General features: G+C 33.9%; 1 protein-coding gene across 2 annotated transcripts in view; it reads right to left on the bottom strand.

Annotated features, from left to right (window-relative positions):
- Positions 1 to 20,783, bottom strand: part of kto (mediator complex subunit kohtalo) — a 98,518-nt gene that overhangs the window by 57,721 nt on the left and 20,014 nt on the right. For both annotated transcript variants that reach the window (XM_072540735.1, XM_072540737.1), the window contains exons 9-14: positions 17,069 to 17,382; positions 10,992 to 11,440; positions 8,059 to 8,401; positions 7,789 to 7,993; positions 2,573 to 2,683; positions 63 to 262 (exon numbers count right to left, since the gene is read on the bottom strand). In XM_072540735.1, coding sequence (XP_072396836.1) covers positions 63 to 262; positions 2,573 to 2,683; positions 7,789 to 7,993; positions 8,059 to 8,401; positions 10,992 to 11,440; positions 17,069 to 17,382 — 1,622 coding nt within the window. The remainder of the gene's footprint in view (positions 1 to 62; positions 263 to 2,572; positions 2,684 to 7,788; positions 7,994 to 8,058; positions 8,402 to 10,991; positions 11,441 to 17,068; positions 17,383 to 20,783) is intronic.

Raw genomic sequence — 20,783 nt, 5'->3', positions numbered from 1 at the left:
ACTTATTTCTCACGGATTATTTATATTGGTACATAAAGAACTTATAAAAAAATAAATCTTACCTATGCGCAGCAGCCAAGAGATGTCGATCACAACTCAGTCTAACACCTAAGGGTGGTCTTGGGGCAGTAAGAGGAGGAGATCCGACGGAATATAACCCCGGTTGGGGACCTTCGGCTGTACGAAATAGACGAAGTAATAAATGACAAGTCAAACGCATACCACCTTCAGCTCTTCCTTCGCCGTTATCCAATGACTTCACCTGTAAGAAGAACAGTGATCAAATATTAGTATTAGCAAGATTTGTATACAGCATGATATTTTATATACATTAAGGGTGAATGTGCAGCTAGTCAAAACCGACGGCTGATAGTAAATACGGAGATGAAAGTGAGGCAGAAAGAAAAGTAAGTAGGAGACCAGAAAGTAAAGTGGTGAAAGTTAAATAAGGATAAGGATTTGGCAAAAGTCTTTAGGAGTAGAGTGCTGAAAGAGTTTGAGGAAAAAGATATGATGAATGACTGGTGGAAAGCCAACAGCAAAGCTGTAGTATGAATGGAAAAGGGCCTTTTAGGGACAAAGAAAATTGTTGGTGGAACGATGAAGTGCAACGGAAGGTTAGGGAGAATTAAGAGGCTAGAAAGAAGTATAACCGGTCTAAAAGAGAGAAAAATAAGTATATATACAATGTAGCAAAGAGGGAAGTAAAGCGCACTGTGGCTCGTAAGCAGCCGAGGGCTGAAAAGGTTATACAGCATTGCTAAAGCAAGACAAAAGTCATCAAAAAACTTGACTCACGTGTAGCAGATTAAGAGTTTGAATGGAAAAGTGTTAGGAACCGAGGTTGAAATGAAGCAAAGATGGTATGAGTACTTTAGAAACTTCCTAAATGGAAGATCACCATACGAGAGACAGAGGATGCAGGATCCCAAATGAGAATGTAATACTGGGAATAACGAGAGATGAGGTTGTCGAGGCGTTAAACAGGATGAAGAATGGTAAGGCAGTAGGACCTGATGGAATGCCTGTGGAGGTTTGGAAGGCTTTAGGAGAGGAAGAGGTTGATGTTTTGTTGCAAATGATAAGTAGGATATATGAGGAAGAAAGGATGCTCAATGCATGGAGAGAGAGTGTGGTGGTATCATTGTATAAAGATAAAGTGGGCATTTGGAACTGTAAGAACTATAGAGGGATAAAGTTAATGTGAATGTAATGAGAGATAACTGTAGAGAAAAGGTTAATGGGAAAGACATCGAGAGGAGAAAACAGTTTTTTTGCTTCGAGATAGTTGATAGAGAACTACGACGAGAAGAAAAGAAGGCTACTTTTAGTATTTAGAGATCTTGAGTACGACACAGTTTCTAGACAAGAGCTATGGAGATGTATGAGAAAGAAATGGGTTCCTGAGAAGTACGTAAGGCTGGTGAAGGAAATGTATGAGGGAGCGTACACTAAAGTAAGGATTTGTGTCGGATTGACTGAATGTTTTCCAGTGACAACTGGTTTGCATCAAGGCTCTTCACTGAGTCCCTACCTAGGGAGCGTACACCAAAGTAAGGATTTGTGTCTGATGGATCGAATGTTTTCCAGTGACGGCTGGTGTATATCAAGGCTCTTCACTGCGTCTCTACCTATTTAATCTTATTATGGATGTACTTACAGAGAAGATAAGGGAGGAGCTCCTCGGTCAATGTCATTTGCTGATGATATCGTGCTAGTAGATGAAAGCAAAGAAATGTTGGAGGAGAAGTTGCAGGGTTGGAACAGGAATGGTTGGGGAGATCGAATAACTTCGAGAAAAACTAGCACGAGTAGCAGAATTTACATATCTTGGCTACTACATAATGGAAAATGGGACACTAGATCGAGAAATTGCCCACAGGATTCAGGCTGGTTGGTTTCTGGAAGCGAATGAGCAGAGTACTCTGCGATTAAAAAATAGGGGAAGAGCTGAAAGGAAAGATATACAAGAGTGTGGTGAGGCCTGCGTTGGTGTACGGTGGTGAAGTATGGCCTGTAAAGAAGATTCAGGAAAAGAAGATGGAGGTAGAAGATGACAGGATCAGGAACGAATTCATTAGTTAAAGAGCTGGAGTGACTATAGTTTCAAAAAAGATTCAAGAACAAATAATGCAATGATTTGGTCACGTCAGACGTAGAAATGAAAACTATGTATGTGGGACGAAGGATAGAGCTGTTGGATGGAAGTTGATGGAAAGATATGGTTGGAACTTGATGGAAAGAGACGTAGGGGAAAATCGAGAAGAAGATGGAAGGACTGTGTGGCAGAAGCCTTGAGAGACAGAAAGGTTTAGGTGAAGAAGACATGATGGAAATGGATGGGAGAGATAAATGGCGAAAAAGAATAAGGAACAGTGACCCCTGAAAAGGGAAAGCTGAAGAAGAAAAATAATGGTATTTTACATATGTTTAATTATATTCAATATACAAACACATTCAATACTAACGTATTAATGTTTTATTATCATTTTGTCGCTGAAAACTACTACAGAACTGACGACGATGTCAATAAATCAAAATATATATCGAATTACTTATCTGCACAACTTACTTTAAGCAAACTGGGTAGAGCTACTCTTCTGACAAAATCTTCCAGCGAAAAACAATGCCTCGCTATCAAAATGCATGTGAATACAGCTAGAGCGTTGTGAATGCTGACGTCCTAAAATAAATTATTTTTCAATTAATAAAACAAATTAAATTGTATCTGTAACAGTAGAATTTTTGGTTAGGATCATTTTCTTAATTATATTTTCTGTAACAATTGCTAGTTTGAAAATCATGGACATTAAAAGCTAAAGTTTAATAAATATGGTCATACTTTATCTCCCCTTGCTACATGAGTACTCACTAAGGGTAAAAATCGGAATGAAGTTTGTAAAAAGTGTAGACTATTTTAGTTATCCCATTATTCACATTTTTAAAGATTTGTTCTTTATATTCACTTTGTGATAATTTAAAAAACATATTTCAGGATAGGCACTCAATTTTCATGACAGTATAACTCTGCTTAACTTTGTCTCACATCTTTCTTTTTTATTTTTTTCAAATTAATTTAAAATTTTTCAATATTTAGATACTTAATTTGATACAGTAGACAGTACATTAAAAAAAATTTAAACTAATAACTCATTGAGAATTTTTATAACATAATTTAAACAATTTTGTTATGGAATTGAAATTTATCTGTCATTTGTCACATAAAGCACTTTTTACGGCACGCCCAGGATAGCAATAGACGCGAGCTGCGCGCAAACCAGAAGAGGGATTAAGTCTCTTCTTCTTCTTCTTTTTATGTAGACATGACTCTGTTTTTCAATGTGTCTCCAGTAAGTTGTCGTTCCATCGTTTTCTAGGTCTTCCTATTGGGAAACCGTCTCTTGCCGTCTTTACTAATCTATTTGTTGTCATTCGGCTTTAATGATCGTTTCATTCTACTCTTCTATTTCTTAACCAGTCCTTGATGTTCTCTACCTTGCATATTTTAAGTTATTTTTCTCCCATTTGGTATCCTTTTTTAGTTCTTACTTTTTTTATTACATATTTCATCCATAATCAGGTTGAACAATAGAAAAATCAAGGAATCTCCCTGTATTATCCCATTGCCAGCTTCAATAGAGTGAGTTAGTCTTCTATTTATACTTTTATTGTTGTTTTGGTAGATATTTTCAATCGTTTTGATTATTCTTAGAGGTATTCGCTCCGTGCGTGACTGACGCGACACCTACCGCCTTCATCTGACTGTTTTGGACCTACCAATTTTCAGGTTAAACATATTTGACATTGTTAAATACAGGCGAAATTGACAATTATTAATAATTAACTTTTTAATTATATTTTTTCAGTTTATGTACAAAATAAATGTAGTATTAAAAACTGGGTTTCTCAAAATTCATCATAATATATCTTTTTAACCCCAAACGGAAAAGAAAGGGAAAAATCTAGTACTGGCAAATCAAGTTTTTCACGTGAAAGAGCATATAATTAAACACAGTAATAGTAAAAGGTATGATATAAAAGCTAAAGTCATCAGGCACTCTGCAGTTAGCTTGAAGCCTTATAAAATATCATTTAAGGTAAATTATTTAAATATTTCCTATTTCAATTGCATAAAAATGAGATTATGTGATATTTACTTTTTCATATTAATAGCACGGATCCATCTTTTTCTTTTCTCCAATTTATATGCAATCTTTGGGAACCTATAAAAACTACACTTACTATTTTTGCTATTATTAGCACAATTAAATACGCAACATGTATTTGCACACATTTTTGATAAAATTTATGCGTAAAAAGATTCCATGATTCCAATTTTGTCATATTTCGCCGCTACGCACGCTGGCATCGTTTCAACGTACCCCTACCATGGTCACGCACGGAGCGAATATCACTTGCGTATAATAAGTGGATAACGTCCTTTAATTTGACTCAGTCAAATGCCTTCTTAAGGTCCACGAAACATGGATATGCCGGTTTGTTGTATTCTAATGATTTCTCTTGTACTTGCTTCATTATAAATATAGCGTCGGTGCATAATCCTCCCGACCTAAAACTTGTTGTTCTTCTGCTAGTGTTACAATTTCATTCAGTGTATTTGTTAATAAATTAATTACTCTGTAATTTCCGGGTCCGATTTGTTTCCCTTTTTGAAGAGAGGTATTAGGATGCTAGATCTCAATTCTTGAGGAATTCTGTTTTGTTCTTTTATTTTTTGGATTAGTTTTAATAGTTGATTGATCAAATCTGGTCCTAAGTACTTTAAGAGTTCGTTCAGTATTCTGCCTCTCCTGGTGATTTTTTATGTTTTAATTTCCTTAATGCTTCCTTTACCTCTTCCTCCTCGATATTTAATTCTTCCGTTTGTCGTCACATCTGGTGTTTCTGGTTCATTATCGTCACCTTTAGCAAATAGGGATCGAAAGTAGTCTGCTCATGTTTCCTTCTGAATGTGCTTCGTTTTTATTAGTTCGTTCATCTCTTTTCCTTGTCCTCTTATCGTTCTCCATATTTCTTTTTGTGTTCCGTAGAAGTCGTGTTCCATCTGTTTTGAGAAGTTATGCCAGTATTTCCTTTTTATTTGTCTAACTAAAGTATTTGTTTCATTTCTGATTCGTTTATAGTGTTTGTATGCCTGTTGTGTTTGTTGTTTTAGGTATTATAAAAAGGCTTTCTTCTTTTCTTCACTCTCCAAGTGATTCGGTTGCTGCGTTAATTATGTTATTTTTGGGTTTTTCTCTTTCCTCGATGTTATCGTTTTCTAATATTTCATTCCCAGCAATCTTCTCTGATATTCTTTTTCTGTATAAGTATTCTGTGGATTGATTCCGTATTTAGTCCTTCGACTCTGATTTTTGTTTTGTTGGCGCCACTCTCTTGAGTGTGAAGTATTTCATGTTTCATGATGATTCTTATTTTACATAATACTAGGCTATGGTCGCTATCTACATCTGCTTGTTGAGTAAGGCATCTTACGTCGATTATTTTGATCGATGTACATCTCTGTTGGTTATAACATAATCTAGTCTATAGTCCGAGAGCTTATTGAATGTATATTTGTGTTGGTCTTTGTGGTCAAAAAATGTGTATTTATTATAAGTTCGTTATTAGTGCAGAAATTTATTATCAGTTCTCCATTTTTGTTTTTTAACATGATCGTTATTTTTGCTTGCATTATTTAGTCTTATTTAGCATCCTAATATATAAGAATAAATAATATAAACTAAATTGTAACCTATAACTATTAACGGGTTTTTACCCAGATATTTAGTGAATCAAAACATGTACACCTAGACACTGATGATTGGAATATGGATTCCGAAAACGTTCTGTCTTCATGACATAGCCCGTTTGGGTTTTTTAATTTATATACCTATTATAAAGGATTTTAACAAAAATTTTTCTCGGTTCTTATTCATTCTTCTGAGAACCTCCTCATTTGTGACTCGATCAGTCCACGGGATCTTAAGTATTCTCCGATATAGCCACATCTCAAATGCTTCCAGTTTTATGCACATATCTTCGTTCCAGGTCCACGATTCAACACCATAAAAAAGAACAGAGAAGACGTAGCATCGCAGCATTCTTACTTTTGTATCAAGAGAGAGGTTGTGACTCTTGAAGAAGGCCCCCATCCGATTGAAGGTGGATCTAGCTTTTTCGATGCGTGCTCTAATCTCCTGGTTGTTGATCCATTTTTCATTTATTATGGTGCCGAGGTAGTTGTAGTGCGTCACTCTTTGTGGGAGGATTGATTGACGTAGAGTTGACCTTCTGTTATCCTTTTCTTGTTTATTATCATAAGCTTTGTCTTCTTAACGTTTATATTGAGTCTATATTGTTGACTGTAATACGTGATTTTGTTCATAAGAACTTGTAGGTCTTCTAAGTTGTCCGCAAATACTATGGTGTCATCTGCATATCTGATGTTGTTTAGCCGGTAACCATTTAGTAGAATACCTTTTTCAGTTTCATGCAAATCTTCGATAAATATTCTTTCAGAGTACAGATTGAAGATTAGAGGAGACAAAATACAGCATTACCTCACTCCACGCATGATTTTCACATAGTCAGTGTGTTCGCCTTCAACTCTGAGATTTGCTGTCTGATTCCAGTAAAGATTTCTAATTATTTTTAGATCTTGGTTGTTAATTCCTGCTTCTTTTAGTATTTGCATCATCTTGACGTGCTGTACTCGATCAAATGCTTTCTCGTAATCAACCAGACATGCGTATACATCGCAGTTGACGTCTCTGCATCTCTGGAATAAGACTTGTACTGAGAACAAAGCCTCTCTAGTACTAACAGCATTTGTGAACCCAAACAGGATTTCTTGGTTAACTTTAATGGAATTACAGGATGCAGTTGTCATGGTCTTGGCACCAAGTGCCAGACACTGACGTGTATTGCTGAATAGCTGTCTGATTCCAGTAAAGATTTCTAATTATTTTTAGATCTTGGTTGTTAATTCCTGCTTCTTTTAGTATTTGCATCATCTTGGCGTGCTGTACTCGACCAAATGCTTTCTCGTAATCAACCAGACATGCGTATACATCGCAGTTGACGTCTCTGCATCTCTGGAATAAGACTTGTACTGAGAACAAAGCCTCTCTAGTACTAACAGCATTTGAGAACCCGAACAGGATTTCTTGGTTAACTTTAATGGAATTACAGGGTGCAGTTGTCATGGTCTTGGCACCAAGTGCCAGACACTGACGTGTATTGACTGAGAACAGAAGATGTTGCTAATCAAAAAGATTTTCTTTGGAAATAAATCACTTTAGCATAAATATTCCATATTAAGGAGAAACTTTTTTGTGGTTTCTTTACTGCGTTTTCTAAATGTTTTGTTTAAACGAGAGTTGCACTTCAGAATTGGCATTAAGAACGGAATCCAGTTATTGTGGAGATTTTGGCCAAAGTATATGGCGTTAAAGGAAAAGTACAACGACAAAACAAGCATTTTTAAAATAAAAACTAATCTTTATTGGCCCGATTACATTTTAATTGGCCCTCGTATGTTTTTATTACGACATATTTTTAAAATTTTTTAAATTTGCTTCTCTCTAGATATTTTAGATATATTAAATATAGTACTGAAAAGTACAATGACAAAACAACAATTTTTAAAATAAAAAATCTTATCTTTTAACTATTAGACCGATTACTTTTTACTTGACCTTCGTATGTTTTTCCTGGGATATATTTTATAAATTTTTTTCTCTCTTTACCTTTTTAGATGTACTAAATATATTGATGATGCGTTACCTGTATATCCAGTTGATTTAAAACTTCTGAGTAATATCCAGGATGAGTGAGTGGGCAACATAATGTAAGTATCACTCCCAACCATTCTGAAGCTAAAGAGTTGCAACAAGCTGTCATTTCAGCACATAAAATTGCTAGATCATTCAACCGTTCGTTCTCCATTTCCCGGCAAACGTGAATTACTGCATTACTTACAAAAGAATACCTAGAAGACAAAAATTCAGGTCAAGCTACTTCCACGGTTTTAATGTGCTTACAAAAATTACAAACCTGTTATTTCCATTTTCGTTTAATTGCTTCGCCAAAACACTATCGATTCTTCCCGCTCTTCTTGGATTAATAAACAATTCCTGCATATATTGGGCATTATAAACATAAATATTACTCGGCGTCGGTTGAGGAGAAGTATAAAGAGCCTGTTTGATTTTGGGATAAGCATTTCCGAAAGGCTCGACAGCGTGAGGCTTGGATTTCAATAAGCTGCAAGATGAGTAAAGGTCGTACAAATGAGCAAGAATACATCTTTCGGCAGAGCTACAATCTCCAGGGTTGGATACATGTTTCACGACTTTACAGAGTCCTTCAAATACGGCTGAGGTTTGTTCTGGCGATACTACAAGAAAAAATAGCAATATTATCATTATTTCGAGAACCGTCGAGTTTTGAGGGAAATCCCGAAACAGGTCGATTTTTGTTATAAAATACCCATCTTATAACGTACATGGAGTAGGGATGACGTCACCGGTGTGGCTGTAGTGACATAACCGTTAATTTTTTCAAATAGAAATTGGTATAATGCGACACCTCATTTGAAGGAGAATTTAATTCTCTATTTAACGACATTACATTTTTACCTAAAATATTTTTTTAAGGGTACAAAAACAATTTTTTTTTAATTTAAATTTAACTAAATTACAACTAATGATTTAATTCATAATGTACTTTAAAGTAACCAAATTATGCATAATAATTATTTTAAATTAAATGTTCGAAATGCCATCCATCGGTTCCTGCCATGACTTTCTGAAGTAAATACTTAAAAAAGCAAAAATAAGTAAAAATAATAATGGACACAAAAAGTTATCTCATAAACACTGAAACTTTTTGTCAATTGTTAATTCAAGCAAGTGATAGTGGCATAGTAACTGTAATATTTATTGACGTAAATGTTTTGATTTTGTAAATTGTCATCAGTTGTCAATTGTAATTTTTACTTTGGAATACTAAATTATGGCTCATCTAAATGAAACACAACGCATAGAAATATTAATTCTTAGCGGATGTGGAGATAAAAAAAGAACACAGAACGAGGTATGCAATTTATTTAACGCAAAAATCCAGACAGACCCATCAGCCAATCAACAGTAAGTAAAATAGTCCGAACATTTGGAGAAACTGGGCACGTTAAACATATTCCAAACGCTGGGCGTCCTAAAATTGAAGACAATGTGAAACTTGATATTTTATTAAATGTACATGACAATCCTCACAGTAGTTCAATACAAATGGGTTTCCCAACGATCGGTATTACGTATTTTAAAAAAAGAAAAATACCATCCCTACAAAATTCAACTACATCAGGAATTAAACGACGACGATCCCGATCGCCGGCTTCAATTTTCTGAAATTATGCAGGATTTATGTATCCGCAATCCACATTTCATCAATCAAATCCTTTTTACCGATGAAGCCACATTTTTTATACATACTACCGTGAATCGTCAAAATTGCAGATATTGGAGTCAAGAAAACCCACATTGGATGACTGAGTCACACACGCAATATTCTCAGAAAGTAAATGTATGGGCAGGGATCATTAATGACAGAATCATTGGCCCTTTTTTCTTTAAAAGTGTCTGTCAGAGAACAATGACCGTTTTTGGACGAGGAGAAAAGTTATATTTAAAATATGACAATTATGTTGAGATCAATTTAAGACAAATTATTATTATGTTACTGGTTGTTATATATAGAAAATAAACTATTATTGATTGATTTGTATTTTTATTGTTTTTTGTTCTTTAGGGTTTAGAAAAATGCAATAAGACAGGATGGTATTATTCAGAAGAGTCTAATATACCAACGCGATTATTTTTGTTTCTAGCCTTAGCAGAAAGGAATAAATTTCGCTGAGATATTGTATATCTGATTTTATGTTAATCACATTATCTGTTGTTTCAAAAAAGTCTTCTATTATGGGATGTTTCTTTGTCAAGGATTTTGACATCTGCAAAATTCATTCTTTGATTTTGGGTGTAAACATGGTGAGCTAATGAATAATTATCATGATAAAGCCTACAGTCACTTTTATGAGAGCAACTGGTAGCTATCATCAAGTCCTCGTAGACACTTTCTCACAGGACCAGCAAGGACCAGCAACTTTATGTGGAGTCGTACGTTGCCATGTCCTAAAATCCACTGATAACTTTAACATCCTAATATATAAGTTTGAATAATGTAAACTAAATGGTTACCTATAACTTTTATCGGGTTTTTACCCAGATATTTAGTGGCTCAAAACATGTACACCTATACACTGATGATGGAATATGGATTCCGAAAACGTTTTGTCTTCATGACATAGCGCGATTGGGTTTTTTAATTATATACCTTTTATAAAGGATTTTAACAAATTTTTTGTGATACATGGTATACAGCCAGCTACAGGAACTTAGTTTCCTTGTGGATTATTATTCGTATCTTGTTTTATTATGAACCATTATACAAAGGTATTTTAGTTACTATAACTGTATACGAGTGGTGATAAAAAAGTTCCAGGACTAATGCTAAAAATGCTTAATTAAAAATATGTATCATTTAACATAGTTCCATTCGAAGTACCCCCATTGAAAATGTATCCACTTGTCTCATTGTAGTTTCTACTGCTGAAGCGAATGTTGTTTTTATGGATGGTTTCCTGAACCATTCATGACACGACTTAAACGTTCATCCTCAAACACAATTTGCAACATTTAAAAAGTTTCGGTAAAAATTTTAGTCACTATTCAATTTAAATTAATCTGCACAGTAAAAAAGCTTTCACGTTAAAAAAACCTACTGACTGTTCATGTTTAACAAAGCTACTTGGAACTAAATGATCAATTCTCATATTTGTCTCAAAGACAAGAAGAAGTTAAATTTTTAGATAATATTGTTTGTTAAAATCGAGTTTATCATAAGATTGTAAAAACATGTATACTTACACAACAAACAACAATGATATCTTCTGAGTACTCCTACAACATACAAACTCAACGACGTAGTATAATTCCTACTCAATGCCAAATTCTTATTATTCAACTGCGCCTCGACTTCCGGCAATTCTTTTAAAATCTGGATACAAACATCAATTAGTCCATATATATTTAGGGCGAGTTCCATCAGATCGAACAGGAAGGCTACGTGTTCTTGAACTGGAAGGTAATTCGAGTTTCCGGTGGCGAATGAATTTAGCATTTCTATGACTGTAACGCTACATTGCCACGTTACTAAGTGCTGATCGAAATAACTGAGGCTTTGGCATTTTTGGGTAGTTGATTCAAAATTAAATTCATTTCGTTGCTTTTTGACTTTTCCACCTTCAGCTACGTCGATACTAAATTTCTTTGAAAATAGTTTGCATATTTCTTTCGACATCTTCTTTACAGTGTGCCTGTAAGTAAAATAATGTTAAAAGATTCAGACTTAAAGTAGAAATATAATAGAAGGACAGATCTTGTGATCAATCATCTTCAAAACTAGTCAGCAAGATATAAATTTCTCTAAAATGGTGCAAATTTTTAATAAAGATTTTTTAAAGATGATAGTAAGATATGTGTGCAACGTTTGTTTTTGAAACAGTTACAAGCAAACAGTTTTTATAGACTATTATAACATTATACTGGGTGGAAACCACTTATGGAAAAAAATTATTTCTCTCCTTGCTTTAAAAAATTATAAAAAACGTTGAGACCCGTCGACTGAAAACGTCGACTTTTATATAAACATTTATTCTTTCTAAACATGAATTTTAATGTACAGGATAATTCGCGCATACATAGTCCATAAGCTTTATTTTTAATGGAACACCATGTATATTTTTATACGTTTAACAGCTGGTTAACAACCCCATCTCAACGAACTATATCGTGTAGTCTAATACGGAATAAAATTGTTTGTGTCCTTATTTTGAATAAATAATTGTGGGAATACTGAAAGATGCAAATGGGAAACTTGTGTTGAATACTAACGCCAAATTAAAAAGATGGACAGAATACATCAATGAACTGTTCAAAGACAATAGAACAGAACAAATGGAGATAGAAGTAGAAGAGGATATGGTTTTAAAGATATTAAAAGAGGAAATTGAAACGGCATTAAAAAACAGCAAAAATGGTAAAGCAGTAGGTCCAGACCAAATTCCTATAAAAACCTTAAAATGCATAAATGATGAAACCTTAGACACTATAGTAGACTTATTTAACTCAGTATACAAAACAGGTCACATACCGAAACAATGGTTACTCTCCACCTTTTGTGCTATCCCTAAAAATACAAACGCTAAAGATTGCAGTGAATACAGAACAATATTACTAATAAGTCACATTCTCAAATTATTCCTGAAAATAATACATCGTCGTATAAATAAAAAATTGGAAGAAGGAATAGACGATAGTCAGTTTGGGTTCAGAAACTGACTAGGAACCAGAGAAGCGTTATTTGCTTTTCTTGTATTAGCTCAAAGATGCATGGATATGAATGTTGATGTGCATGTTTGTTACGTTGATTTTGAAAAAGCATTTGACAAAGTAAAACATGAAAAATTAATCCAAATTCTAAAGACAAAAAACATAGACCCTAGGGACTTACGAATAATAACAAACCTCTACTGGAATCAAAGAGCACAAATCGTAATAGATAACAAACCCAGTCCAGAAATTGAAATCAGGAGAGGAGTTAGGCAGGGATGTATTATGTCCCCATTACTATTTAATGTATATAGTGAAGCCATTTTTGAAGAAGCATTACTATCTCAAAGTGAAGGAATAACAATTAACGGAACATCTATTAACAACATAAGATATGCAGATGACACCGTGATTATGGCAAGCGCTGCTGAACAACTCCAATTACTGCTAAACAAAACAAAAAGTTTCTGTGAAAAATATGGAATAAAAATGAATATAAAAAAGACCAAATATATGATAATAACAAAGAAAACAAATATACCAACAAACATACATTTGGGAAATGTACTGATAGAAAGGGTTGATAAATACAAATACCTAGGAACCTGGATTTCAGACAATAATGATCAAACAACCGAAATAAGAGCAACGATAGAAATAGCAAGAAATGCGTTTGTAAAAATGAAACCAATTCTCTGCAACAAAGACCTTAGATTAGAACTAAGAGTAAGAGCACCGAGATGCTACGTGTTTTCGATACTGCAATATGGACTTGAAAGCTGGACATTGAAGCAAGAACACATAAATAAGTTACAGTCCTTTGAAATGTGGTGTTACAGGAGGATGCTTAGAATAGCATGGACACAGAAGAAAACTAACACGGAAGTATTGCGAGAAATGGGCAAAGAATGCGAAATATTAAACACAATAAAAATAAGAAAGTTACAATATCTGGGACACGTAATGAGGGGACAGCGATATGAACTGCTAAAGCTGATAATACAGGGAAAGATAAGAGGAGGAAGGAGTATAGGAAGAAGGAGAGTGTCATGGTTGAAGAATTTAAGGGACTGGTTTAAATGCAGTTCTATAGAACTCTTCAGAGCAGCAGTAGATAGAGTAAAGATAGTGATGATGATATCCAGCCTCCTTGTTGAAGTCCTTATTTTAGAAAACTATGAAACGTTTTTAAATATAAATTTAAATGTATAGGGTGATTCACATACTTTAGCATAGTCTATCATCTTTATTTTTATTGAAACACCCTGTATATTTTTATGTTTTTAGGAGGTACTTAACAACCTCATCCCAAAAAAGTATATTATGTAGGTTCTATTAATAGAAGGTGGAATTTTACGGAGGGTAATAGTACGAGATCCCACTACAAAATCACTACCTGTCTTACTAATAAAACACTCGTATTCTAAGGTTATTCCGTATTTATATCTAGAATAGGTATCCTAAGTATAAGGTAAATATAATACTAAAATAATTTGTTACAAATAAACTCGGTATATGTTAGTATTCCCACTTTATTCCGAAATAATAGTTTAGCAATGTCGCAATCTTTTCCACAAATACATAGAACAACGACATATTGAGTGAAATATGTCAATTTTGATTTTTCTTTGAAACTGACAACTGACACCAAATATATCTTTTTCTTTATTTGAGTATATCTTTTTATTTGAGTATTTTAAAATTGCAAAAAAGTTGCAAAAATTGCCAGTGTATTTTGAAAATGGATTTATTCTTTCTTTGAAAGTTTTTATTTTTCGTATATTTTCCATCATGTTAATTAAATTATCAACTTCCTCGACAGCCGCAACACCTCTTAAACACATTTTTTATTATATAGCTACTCACAAAACAATACAAAAAATAATATATTCTTGCCACTAATGACTTTGACATTCATAAAATAGGTTATACCACGGTTATACTAGACTTAAACAAGGGTGTTGGTCGGTATAATCTTGGAATAAATTCTTATATCAAGTATAACCTATATCTGAGTTATTCCATGTTTATTGGTAGTGATTTTGCCTATACCTGATTTATTCTGAGTATAAGTTTTATACTTGGTTTATTAGTTATATGCTGTACGTTTGTAACGTGACTGCAAATAGTTTTAATTAAATCCGGAAACTAATTGTCGAAACCAAATTCAGATTTCTGCTTTAATCTGTGCCTTCTAAGAATTGCAAGGCAAAACAGACGTTGATAAAGATGTAATTAGAGACATGGGGAATCTAAAATTGCATTCCACAACATATCTCCTTAACTAAACAAAAATCCTTAGCGAATTGGTTTCTAGTACTCATAAAGAGTGTACCGAAATAAAAGGAAACACAGTTAAGAAAGATTGTTTTCACGTTCAGAGCGGTTGTAAATAGCCGCTCCGTCGATTCCTTTTAGGATGAAATACGTATAACCGGATATACAGACGCACTGTACGTGAAATCAAATCTTAACTGTCTTTCCTTTTAGTTTTAATTAAATTAATACCTAGTAATTAATTTTGAACAAAAATTTCGTTAATTTATTTTTTAAATAAAATACGAAGCTCATGACGGATATGCTTGTTTCTTTTATATCAAATTAAAGTTTTTTTTTCTTAATATAATGATATAAAGTTGTTTTGAAAAATGGTCGCAAACTAGGGTTCCCAGCTGTTAAAAATGTGAGGTATCAAAGATAAAGTAAAAGAGAGCTAGCGCGCGACGCCACTGGTTTGACAAGGATGATGAGTGTCAGATTATTCTGACCAAGTTTTGAAGCTCGTTATACTGTTATTACGTGGATAAAAGTAAAGTTTGCATTTTAGAAAAATGAAAAAATATATGAATATTATTAACGCTATCTATCGACGCGTGCGCAGTGGCTTTAAAACTCACACAGCTGACACTCAAACCAGTGGAGTTGTGCGCTAGTTCCCTTTTACCTTATCTTTGATACCTCGAGTTTTTAACAGCTGGCAATCCTAATTTGCGACCACCTTTTTTCAGGCATCCTTATATCATATAAAAAAGCTTTAATTTGATATAAAAAACATGCATATACGTCATGAGCAGCGTATTTTATTTAAAAAATAAATGAACAAAATTTTTGTTCAAAAATTAATTAGAGATAATTTAATTAAAACTTCCATTCTGAATGGAAATTTTTTGAGGCACCCTATGTTCAGCAGTGGACGACTATGGCTGATGATGATGAATTAAAACTATTTGCAGCCACTTTTTGACTGGCAATCTGTTATCAATGTATTCTCCTACTCTTAAATGTATGTAAAAATGTAAGTTTGAGTGATTAACTACGTTACGAACGTAGTGATTTTGCAGTTGGATCTTGGAGTATAAGAGATTTCCACCCTATCCGAAGTAAATAAATACAGAGCTCCGGCACTATTTCATAATGCCGGAACTCAATGTGTCCAATACAATCGAAATTGTCAATTTTTTCCAAGTTGGTGTACACGTTAGTAGAATCCATGTAAAAGTATAAGCTATTCCAGGCAGTTGTTTGACGTGCAGATTTTGCAGCAATAAAATTCATCATAAACGAGGGTTTACCTATATTCATTTTCCTCATTGTGTTTGTTATGATCAGGACAAGATTTGCGTAAAAGATAATTTAAAAAAATCCATGGAAATACGTAAAAAACAGTTTTTCTGTTTTCCGTCATTTTAAATCGCAATATAACTAATAGATGGCGCCATACTATCATTAACAAATAATGCTATGATTAACAAAATAAATGTCAGTATTGATAGATTGACATAACGACATAGCTGTATTTATTTGGTATTGCGGCACCAAATAATATCGCTTAAGTTTCACATAGGAAGGAAAGCTATGTTAATAAGGCAGATAAAAAAAGATGTTTCACCTCGATAATGCACCTGCACATAAAGGCACTTTACCTATAGCAAAATTAAAAAAATAATGAGTAAGATTGTGCTAGATGACACATCTCGGACTTTGTGTTCAAAATGTTAAAATAAATCGCAAAAATCATCATCATCATCATTGGTGCTACAGCCCTATAAAAGAGCCTCGACCTTCCCAAGTCTATTACGCCAGTCAGTTCTATCCATTGCCAACTGTTGCCAGTTTGCTGCGCCTATTTGTCTACCATCCTCATCTACACCATCCCTCCATCTGAGTTTTGGCCTACCCCTACTTCTACTTCCCACAGGTTGCGACATAAGGATTCTTCTAGGAGGGTTATTCTGCTGTGATCTTGCCAGATGTCCTGCCCATCTTAGTCTTCCTATTTTTATAAAGGATACTACGTCTTAGTAGTATCCTTTATAAAAATAAATCTTATAAATCGCAAAAACATTGTTCCAAAATTTTAATAAGGAAAAATATATAAATTCCCAATTTTAAGATAATGAGGAAAAAACGCATATTAAAAAAGGCCTTTTTTAATAAAAAAAATTTTTTTCCTTTAATTTACATTTCCTCCACATATTCACAAACAACGAAAAAATATAGATTTACACGACATAGATGACATAGATGTAAAAGAAATGACAAAAAGAATTTCTAAAAGAAAAATATTGGGCCTGTAAATTTCCTCTTTTGTTTAATTACGTGTTATTACTCACCTGGCTTCATCTCGTATCTTGCCAACACCATACAACAAGACGTGTCTCTGATTACAGTCGTGTTGAGAAAACGGATCATCCTGACTCAAAGGAAAATGTGTCGTATACAATAAATGTCTCGAAGGTTTAACTTTGTGATCGTTGTGATCAGTTTCCAGAGGGACATGGCCCATGGAAGAAGGAACATGGGAGTGATGTCCGTGATCGTGCTCTTTGGGACTATCTGGAAAATCCATTGAGTTCTGTTGGTCTTCTTTGATGTTTTGGAGGATTTTGTCTATATCATGGTCTATATTATCGTCGCAATCCATCGGCTAGAATTAGGAGTCAAATTATTTCAAAATCAAGGTAATTTAAACGAGGTAATAATAATAAACTTTTATAAAGGTTCTGAAATTGTTTTCTTGTGGCATGTCTAAATTAAATATCATGTTTATATGTTGTTATCATACGGAAATCGTTAAAAAAAAGTATACCAACAAGTATACAAAATGTATACCAACAAGTTTTTAGTAGGTTCTGTTTTTTTTAAATTGATGCTTGACTTACTTGGCCTCGATATTGTAGGCAATAGCCTTCTTTTGGTTGACAATAATTTGGGGATGGGGTTTTATCCTCGGAATATCAAATTTCGACTATTTTGTGTGTCATTGTTTTATTTGTTTGTATAATATGTGCTTAACGTAGATTGTATGTTTGTACAATTGGTACATAATAAATCCCGAGATGCACATAATCCGCGTCATAGTAAGTGACGTCACATAATACCAACACGAAATATTTAAGTAGTAGGTCTATTTCTGTTCCTTCTTAGAATCTTTTAGACAACTACACTAGAATTACAGCCACTAGACATATTTTATTACATACGCGTAGAAATATTATTTGAAGATTTCTTTTAATAGTAAATAATAAAAACAAATCTGAAGTGTCAACACCGCAACTGTCAAATAAGTCTTACCAATTTATGCCAAAAGTCACCTTCGTTCGATCGCGGATCAGAAAATGGTAAATGGTAAATATGAAAATGGAGTCAGAATTATCCCACATAAAAGTATAGCCAAACATGTCAACAACTTCATACCAGTGAACAATAGAATCTTCTTGTTACAAATAAAGACGTCACCGATGAACACTAACATTATACAAGTCTATGCACCCACAGTAGACCACAGTGATGAGGAAATATCAGAATTTTATGAACAAATAAGCAACCTTATAAGAAATATACCGATACATGAACTCCTTATAGTCAGGGGAGATTTCAATGCTAAAATAGGTAATGGAAAAGAAGGGTAACATATTGCTCCTTATGGATTAGGAGAGAGAAATCAACGAGGAGAAACAATGAGTATCTTTGCAGCTGAAAATGACTTAATCGTGCTAAACACATTTTACAAAAAACCACGTAGACGCCTGTATACGTCGAAATCACCTAGAGACAACGGAGAAGATGTTATTATAAGAAACCAAATAGACTATATACTTGTTAACAAAAGATATCGAAATAGTTTCAACAGTGTTAAAACCTACCCAGGTGCTGATATTCAATCTGACCACAATCCTTTAGTGGGCGTGTATACAACCAAGTTAAAGAAAACACGCAGAAAAACTGTAAAAAAACATGACATGAGAAAACTGAAATGTAGTGAAGTAAAAGAAATAGTAAAACAATAAATAGAAAATTCAAAGAAATCGATAATACAACGGAAAGCGCAGAGGAGAAGACAGAATCCCTTAATAAAACGATAGACGACATTAAAGACAATTTTATGAAGAACGAATAAGGTAAGAGAAGACATGGATGACGACAGAGATTCTGCAGCTGATAGAAGAAATAAGGAAAAACAAGAACAATAACTCTATGTATAAAGCATTACAACGAGATACACAGAGAAAGTTAAGATGATCCAAACAGAAAGAACTGGAGAAAAAAATGCCAAGAAATCGAAATTCTACAAAGTAAATACGTCGACTTCAACGTGCATAAAAAGGAAAGAGAAATTACAGGTAAATGTAAAAACAGAAGAGTAAGTTAACTTGTTAATGACAACGGAGAGGTAATCGTGGACAAAGAGAGTATTGATAATACCTGGAAAAATTACATACGAAATTTATTTTTTGATGAGAGGGAGAACCAGTCCTTAATACCTACGGAAACAGGACCATCTATACTAGTGGCAGAAATAAGAGCAGCCATAATATCACTAAAAGAAGGGAGAGCTCCAGGACCAGACAAAGTACAGTCTGAATTTCTTAAACTTCTTGATGATGAATATTTAAGAATACTATGTAAAATCTCAAATATTATCTATGACACAGGCAATATTCCAAAAGATCGGCTAGTTTCAGAATTTATTACGTTACCAAAGAAACAGGGAGCGAAAAAGTGCGGAGAATATAGGCTAATAAGTCGAATGAGCCATACACTAAAACTTTTTCTTAAAATTATACATCGCAGAATATACAAGCTATGCGAAGAGAGAATACAAGACACACAGTTTGGATTCATGAAAGGCGTAGGTACGAGAGATGCACTGTTTATTCTACAGGTATTGTTCTAAAGATGCAGAGATATGACTTGCGATATCTACACCTGCTTTGTGGACTACCAAAAAGCATTTGACACAGTTTAACACCAAAAAATGATGGATGTTCTAACAAAAGCCCAAATAGATGATAAAGACCGGCGTATAATACAAAATTTATACTAGAACCAATCAGCCACAATAAGAACAAATCTTGGAGATAAACCCACGGAAGCGATCCAGATTCTGCGAGGCGTTAGACAAGGATGTATACTTTCACCTATATTATTCAACCTTTATTCAGAGGAAATATTTAGTTAAGCCTTGGAAAATTGCGAACATGGAATCCTTTTAAATAGAGAACGCCTAAACAACATCCGCTATGAAGATGATACCGTTATTTTTGCAGACAGTTTACAGCAACTAATTAACAAAGTTAATGAAGTAAGTGAAATATTCGGACTACAAGTAAACATATCAAAAACTAAATTTATGGTCATCTGCAAAAATAAAATTAGAGACGTTCAACTGCTTATCAAGAATACACCAGTGGACCGAGTAAAACAGTTTACCTATCCTGGAACAATATTAAACGAACAATGGGAACACTCACAAGAAGTAAGATGTAGAATGGAGCAGGCTAGGAGTGCATTCAACAACATGGCCAAACTTTTTAAAAGCCACAACCTTAATCTGGAGATAAAAGTAAGGCTCCTACGATGTTATATCTTCTCGATATTATACTACGGAGTTGAATCCTGGACACTCACTGAAGCGATGGTGAAGAAACTTGAAGCCTTCGAGATGAAGCTATACAGAAGAATCCTAAGGATATCATGGACGGACAAGATAACCAACGAGACTGTACTACGAAGAATGGGGAAAGAAAGAGGTGATGTATACCATTAAAAGGAGAAAGTTAGAATATCTATGACATATAATGAGAAACGGCACTAAATATAGATTACTGAATATAATCCTTCAAGGAAAAGTATTCGGAAAGCGAGGAATTGGGAGAAGAAGTATATCATGGTTAAAAAACCTGAGGAAATGGTTCTCCACAACAACAACTAATCTATTTAAAGCATCAGTTAATAAAATAATTATAGCCAGAATGATCGCCAATATTCGAAACGAATAGGAACCAAAAGAAGAAGAAGAATGTAGATACTTAAAAAATACGAGGA

The sequence above is a fragment of the Diabrotica undecimpunctata genome, chromosome 8, assembly GCF_040954645.1.
Source record: "Diabrotica undecimpunctata isolate CICGRU chromosome 8, icDiaUnde3, whole genome shotgun sequence".
Classification (NCBI taxonomy): domain Eukaryota; kingdom Metazoa; phylum Arthropoda; class Insecta; order Coleoptera; family Chrysomelidae; genus Diabrotica; species Diabrotica undecimpunctata.
The sequence above is the reverse complement of the archived record's forward strand: the minus strand, read 5'-3'. Positions and strand labels throughout refer to the sequence as shown.